The sequence below is a fragment of the Carassius carassius genome, chromosome 39 (assembly GCF_963082965.1).
Source record: "Carassius carassius chromosome 39, fCarCar2.1, whole genome shotgun sequence".
Lineage (NCBI taxonomy): Eukaryota > Metazoa > Chordata > Actinopteri > Cypriniformes > Cyprinidae > Carassius > Carassius carassius.
The window spans coordinates 29,119,576-29,127,075 of NC_081793.1; the positions used below are offsets into that span (position 1 = coordinate 29,119,576).

At 37.5% G+C, this 7,500-nt stretch overlaps 2 protein-coding genes across 5 annotated transcripts in view; one reads left to right on the top strand and one right to left on the bottom strand.

Annotated features, from left to right (window-relative positions):
* LOC132121139 (gremlin-2-like) overlaps window positions 1–2,237 on the top strand; it is a 9,328-nt gene extending 7,091 nt beyond the window's left edge. Inside the window, exon 2 of the mRNA XM_059530314.1 lies at window positions 1,085–2,237. Coding sequence (XP_059386297.1) covers window positions 1,086–1,586 — 501 coding nt within the window. The 5' untranslated portion in view covers window position 1,085 and the 3' untranslated portion in view covers window positions 1,587–2,237. The remainder of the gene's footprint in view (window positions 1–1,084) is intronic.
* Window positions 2,238–3,237: 1,000 nt separating this feature from the next.
* Window positions 3,238–7,500, bottom strand: part of fmn2b (formin 2b) — a 42,258-nt gene continuing 37,995 nt past the window's right edge. For all 4 annotated transcript variants that reach the window (XM_059531496.1, XM_059531497.1, XM_059531495.1 and 1 more), the window contains 2 exons: window positions 4,510–4,591; window positions 3,238–3,995 (listed from right to left, as the gene is read on the bottom strand). In XM_059531496.1, the coding sequence (XP_059387479.1) occupies window positions 3,969–3,995; window positions 4,510–4,591 (109 nt within the window). In that variant the 3' untranslated portion in view covers window positions 3,238–3,968. The remainder of the gene's footprint in view (window positions 3,996–4,509; window positions 4,592–7,500) is intronic.

Consider the following 7,500-nt stretch of genomic DNA (forward strand, 5'->3'; position numbering starts at 1 on the left):
CTGATGATGAGGAATTAACAGGGCAGCTATCAAATGTTAGACAGTATTAGGTTATTACTAGCAGAGGTTTTTGAGCTGATATTCAACACAACTGTTTTCTTTTCGAATTTAGCATCCAGTTTGTTATATCAGCTATGCATTCCGTTAGTTTTGCGAATTGGTACGTTTCATCAGGCCATGAAAAAATAGAGCTAAGTATCATTGGCAAAACAGTGAAAGCAAAAACACCATGTTTCTTGATGAAATCTCCCAAGGCTAACATGTAAAGCGTGAAAAGTAACGGTCCTAATACAGAGCCTTGTGGCACTGCATACTACACTTGTGATCAATACCTCTTCATTCGCTGCTAGGAATGAATAATGGTCAAACTAATAAGATTTCAACCATGACCATGCAATTCCAATGTTTCCAACATAATTTTTTAATGTATTCAAAAGAATGGTGTGGTAGATAGTGTCAAACGCAGCACTAAGATTCAAAAGTGCTAATAAAAAGATACAACTACGATCAGATGATGAGAGCAAGTCATTTGTAACTGATGGGAGCAGTCTCACTACTATGATACGGTTTAAATCCTGACTGGAAATCCTCACAGATACCATTTCTCTCCGAGAAGGAACATAGCTGAGAGGATACTGCCTTTTCTATTATTTTTGACAGAAAAGGTAGATTTGAGATCGGTCTGTAAATAAATACTTCTCTAGAGATAAAAGAAGCTGTAGGTTTGAATGAATATATATATACATCATAGTGTTTGAGGTGTAACAACACTTGAAAGTCCAACCCTAAACCATAACCCTAGTCTAGTTAACACTAACCCTATTCCTCAACATGATTAAATCACAGTTCATATTTGTCATTTGGAACACAACTAGTAAAAATTAATAGACTTAGAATAAAGATTTTCCTGTATTAAGCAACAAAAGAGAGCAGAAATATTACTGATGGCATGATCTCATACTCACAGGTGTGTGTAATGAACAGGGGTCAGGAGGTCAGCTGCTCATCTCACCCTCATTTCATGACTTCCTGTCAGACAGGATGTGGATCTGATGTTTTAACTCTCTCTGTCTGTCTGTTCCAGGATGAGCTGTAAGGTGGCGCTGTGGCTGCTGCTCACCGGCCTGCTGTGTCTCGCCTCCGCCGGCCGTAAGACCCGTCCGCAGGGATCCATCCCATCACCCCACAAAGCCGTCTCCAACACCTCCGACCGGCGTGCACGCAAACAGGAAGTGCTGGCCTCCAGCCAGGAAGCTCTGGTGGTGACAGAGCGCAAGTACCTGAAGAGCGACTGGTGCAAGACGCAGCCGCTGCGGCAGACGGTCAGTCAAGAGGGATGCAAGAGCCGCACCGTCATCAACCGCTTCTGCTACGGCCAGTGCAACTCCTTCTACATCCCACGGCACATCAGGAAAGAGCAGGAGTCCTTCCAGTCCTGTGCCTTCTGCAGGCCGCAGCGTTTCACCAGCCTCACCGTGGAGCTCGACTGCCCCGACCTGCAGCCGAACGTCCGCTACCGCAAGATCCAGCGCGTCAAACAGTGCCGCTGCATGTCTGTCAGCGTGTCCGAGTCTGGGAAACAGTGACCACGTTTCACTGGAAACACCTGCTGCTAATCTGAGCTGAAAGACTGCAAGGCTTCAGCATGCCATCTTAAGACTGTCCTGCTGGACACCGGTCAATATCAGTCAGCACTAGTATCCAGCTGTCACCACTGATCACTAGTGGTCACCAATGGACACTATCAATCACCAGTAGTCTCAAACAGTGACTAGAGAGTGTGTGGAGACCGACTGATGTGCGAGAGAAGACTCCACACTGAACTCTATGAAAGAGATGCTGCCACCTGTGTGATGATCTATGATAGTTAACACCAAACATGCATAACTAGACTGATTATAGAGATTCTATGGAAATATGGTACAGCAAAAGAATATATATGTAGAGAAACAAGTGAAGTCTATATTAAAACTATTGAGTTCTATTCTCGTCTTCTGTTCTTGAGGAGTTCAGTCCAGAGCTGACATGGGAAAACTAGCCTTCATGTGGTTTAATCCAGTTGGGTTTCTCCATTGGTTAGTACGGTTATCTTGCAGTAGAGTTTGATTTGCACCATTTAAAAACCCTGGAAGACTCCTATTATTATGTTCGAGAACCTCCAATGGAGATCCAATGCAAATCTGCAGATTTTTTTAAGGGAAAATTGGTGTACTGGCTATAAAGGCCCATTCACACAAAATAATGTAACTATAACAATGTTTAAATTAATCGCTGTAACAATAAGAGAATAGTGGAGTCACATCACACTATATTATATGGACTTTTGAATCTCACAATTCAGATGTTTCCACTTGAAATTCTAGGTTTATATCTCAGTTTAGAATTGCAAGATATAAAGTCAGAAATGCAAGATATGAACTCAGTATTAAATCCAAAATGTTTTATTTGTCAGAATTAAGCGATGTTAACTCATAAATAAGAGAAAAGTCATTCATTCTCTATAATTTATATCTTGTAGTTCTGACGTTTCACAGAATTGTGAATTTACATCTCAATTTTGAGATTATACCACACAGAATTGAAAAAGCGCATAATTGCAAAATATAAACACGCACTTGTGAGAAAATTTTCAGAATTTTCAGTAAAAAAAAAAAAAAGCAATTACCTTTATTTAATTGCAGACAATTGTAAGATGTAAAAAAAAAGTTACTTTTAAGATGTAAGTTCAGAATTGCAAGTAAAAGAATTCTCAGTTTATATCTCACAATTCAGACTTTTTCTCTGAAATGCAAGTTGTCCCTCATTTTGACAAACTATTTCCCTGCTTTGAAACCTTCAGTAAAGACTGGGAGCAGAAGTGGAAAAAGGGAGAAAATATCCACAAAGATCAAAAACAAACCGGGAATGAGACGTGGATGAGGATTTGGGGAGATTCTTATGGATTCCAGTGAATTATTTATGGGATATATTCATTAAATCAGAAGAACAGACCATGACAATGCAATATCTGTTTGCCTTTTTGTTAATCCTATTATTTGAAGTTTTTGGTGTGAATGTCCCTTTAACATGGTAAAAAAACTGAGCTAAGAGTCCTGAACTCTTAATAGTGTCTGAATAATAACCAACAAAATGAACCAAAATGCTTGTTTGAGACGCATAACTCAATCCTGAAAAGATCCACAAGATAAAATAAGATTCCCTTGGGAAATTTGTAAGTAAATCTCCAATCGTGTGAAATAAATTAAAATGTCTGAATTTATTAATCCCTTTATTTTACATAAATTACACTCTTCTCAAAACGTTCAGATACAAACAGTTATTGCACATGGAGCGCAGACGTCCATCCACACCTCCGACACGCACATGCTAAAAACAAACTAATGTTACATAAAGATGTTAATATTATTTATATTAATTTAAAAAACATCCTCTTAAATACATCAAGTGAGTGAGTGAATGTGTGGATGCAGCAAAACCAGAAAACAATCTTGCATAATTTCACAAAAACACTGAGTAGATTCCTGATCGTTCGCCGCTGTCTGATCTGATTCATACTGTACATACTGGAGTGTCTCTTTCAGGTCCTGTAGGACTGGAGTGTGCTTTGAACATGTTCACTCAGCTGAAGACTACAGGACTAAACTGCATTAACTAGTGTTGGTTTAAAAGCGTCATATGATTCCGATGCTTACAATGAAGATGCATCGGAAATCCTGATTCTCTATCCTTTTCAGATCTGTTAAAAATAAAATGACCTTTTTTGATGATATTGCTTCAGTCCTCCAGTATGTACGGTGGAGCAAACGTCTGATATGTTCATCCATCTGAACACAGAATGTGACATCACATTTAGACGGCGGATCACTTCCTGTGTGGTACGGCAGATGGCAGATAACACTGAAGCTGCTGCGAGAGCGATTTACAGATGAAACGGCACGAGAGCATCCGTCCGTCAGTCCACATCCGCCTCAGATCTTCATGCCCAGCTTTGCTTTCTGAGAAGAAATAAAGATGCTCATTAAGTCACATGCTGAACTGTCCAGCAGAATCTCACTCTGCTTTCAACTCATTCAGATCTCAATTTCACCTGTCACAAGTACAGTATGGAGTCCCTCAAGGCTCAATACTGGGAACGTTGCTTTTCTGCTATCGTTTTGCATTAAGGCTAAACTTTTTCTGTTTAACACTTTAAAGCTGCTTTGACAACCAGTATTGTATAAAGTGCTACACAAATAAAGGTGAATTGCAAGTTTAAATGCACAACTGCATGATATAAACTCGCAGATGCATTATAAAGTCAATTGTTATATATAAGCTTATAACTGCGAGAAAGTAATCAGAATTGTTAAATTCTGTTAAATTGATAAAAAGTCACTATTTTTTATTCAGTGGCAGAAACAGGCTTCCATAGTTACACCAATTATTTGACATTGCACTCGTATGATCTGCTGTATGATATTTCTGTAAAGCTGCACTGAAACCATGTGCACGGTGGATAAACGGACTTACAATTCCAGACGCGTGTTTGGGTTTGACGCTGTAAGTGGCTTTTTCTTTGACCTGCCGAAAACACTCCTCCGCCGCCTTCAGCCTGAGAGACACAACATGAAGAGAAAAGAGGAACAGATCCACACATCAGTCAGACAATATACATAACATCATAAAAACTATTATGAACACCATAAAAAATATTACTTCAAAGAAAAAAATAATAACTTGAAATTTTGCTGTGGCAACTCAGATACACAAACCCAAAACTGCTCTAATCCCAGTCACGGTCACAAACTGTACCAGCTACCCACAATCCCCCAGGTTCAATGACACACACACACACAGCGTCAGTGGTTTGACCGAGTAGCTCATACATACAACACATACAGCACAAACGCGTAAAGCAACACATACTATACAGCAAATCTCAACTGGTTGATTGACTGTAATGCTGCAAAATATAACCATTATCATCCGGCTCTGATCCGATTAATGCAACTATAAGGCATGAAGATAAAGATATTATAAACATTAACATTATGTTTTTCAGCGGTCCATCTAACCGGATGGGAGACAGCTCTTCCTCGTGAACTTTAACTAGTCCTGACAGATCTCTACACTGCTTAATCGGAGCGCTCGGAAGTTATTAAGATCTGCCACGCTCTGTGACGATGTGCGGGTCATGAGTGTGGACGAACGCCAGGAGTTTCATCTCTGTGACCTTACACCAGTGAATGAAACACACACACCATAATTGGCCATGTTTAGAGTTGAGATGAATCCCCAGACGCTCCTGTGTGATTCTGGAGTCAATGCATTTATCCAGCTCTGTTTGAAGGTCTTTAAATGATTTTTACGTAAATATTTCTGCCATTTGCACATAAACTGAGAGTCACAACTGATAAGCTATTACTAAATATTGTAGAAACTTAATTTTCTGTAAAGTTGCTTTGCAATGATTTGTATAATAAAAAGCACTTTACAAATAAAACCGAATTGAACTGAACTAACTGCATTTTAAAATGATCAAAAATATTATTTATATTAAGTTATTTTAAAATAAATTTTAGCATATAATTTAATAAAATGTATATATAAATGTTTAAAATGTTTTTTTTTAAATTTCACAATCTGAAAATATTTTTAAAAATATTAAAAAAAATACTTATTTAAAAAACTTAAACTTGAATAAAATAGTATTATTGAAAATTTTAACAAATAATTTGTAAAGTATAAAAATAATGATTTCAAAAATATATTTTTTCAATAAAAAAGAAATAATAATCATAAGAAATAATCAATCTGATGAGAATAAAGTAAATATTGCATTAAATTATTGCAACATTAAACCAGAATTGTAATATAGCACTGAAAACCCACATCATCTCTTTCTGCTAAATCCATGATCAGACACGATACAAAATCACTTGCAAATAATCGTCAAGGAAAAATTCTTAATATGACAAGAATTAAAAATGGCATTAAATAATATCTTACACTGTTCCCCAGCCAGCTGCTTGACTTGTTTCTGCACATGTACAGTATTATGTGAAGCATTTATATAGACTATATATTTTTCATATTCAAAGTCAGATCAGAAATGACACCAAATCGGCGAAACGCAGCTGAAGCGATGACCTTGAGAGCTAAAGCTCATAAAACATGATGGATTCAGCGTTTGGGGAGAAGAGCTGAAACTCAATCACCAGCGTGGCGTCTCATCCACTGCAACAGAAGAGCAGAGCAAACAGACGCGTGTCGTGATGTATTTGGCTGCTCAGAGCGCCTGACATGTTTACAGGAAGTAGAATTATGGGCAGGGAGATGTTCCTCCTACACATCAGTAGCAGCAACTTTAAACAGCAGAGCGAGAAAACATCCCGTGTGTCTGAGCCAGAGCCGATGGGACGAGGAGGAAGAGGAAGAGGATCCAGATCAGAACGCTGCTTTCACACCCAAATATGGTGTTACTGCGGCGCGGGTCACGATCTGCTTCACACTCAACCGCTCGTGATGGAGAGCACAACACAAAGAGAGAGAGAGAGAGAGGTAAATGAGTGGAGGCTGCAGACAAGACACTGATGTTCTTTTACGAGCTGGATCCGTCAACAGACCAGAGTTTTCCATTCTAGTGAAAGCGCCAGAGATGTTTGAGACGCTGACTGACTTTATGCTCTAATATCATGTCTTTTATTACAAACAGCCTTTTTAACTGGACTCTATAAAACCACCTATAATCAGCACTGAGAAAGAGACTGTCAAAATGTCAACAGTATTTCTTTTTCTACTGCGTTTTTCGCTTCCATTGAGCTGCTTCTCCATTGTTTTTCTGAATAATCATGAGCTAGATGGACACTTGTGTCTCGTGCATGAAAAAAGTTAAACAAAAAGACAAATAAATATAAAAAAAAGAGAAAATTAAACAAAAAGGTAAAAAAGAAAAAGAACGAAAACAAAGAAAATATATTAAAAACTAAATCAAAGGAAAAACTTTTGGTAGCATTATGTGCATTAAAACAAAATCAACTACAAAAAAGAAAAAAAGAAAAAGATTTAAACAAATCAAACAAAACCAATTAAATAAAACAGAAAAAATAAAATAAAGAAAACCGAACACAAAGAGAAAAAACAAAATAAATCAAAAAATAAAATGAAATAAAAATGAGAAAAAAAGAATGTAAAAAAAAGAGCAACGAAAAATACAATTAAAGAAAAAAAGAAAACAAATAGAGAACAATTTTGTTTTTTGAAATGTAAAAAAAACAAAAAAAAAACGAATAGAACAAAAAAAAACAATAAAATACAAATCTGAAAGAAAGAAAAAGGAACACAAAGAAAACAACTGAGAAAAAAATAAACTACTAAAGACGAAACTCAACCCAACAGAAGTTCAGCTTTTAAAAACGTGTCTCAAGTCGTTTTTCTCCGTTCCAGTGTCTGCTCTCACGATTCACACAGCAGCTCCAGCACCAGCGTGAGACGGCTTCGGCTCTCAAACCCAGACGGGGT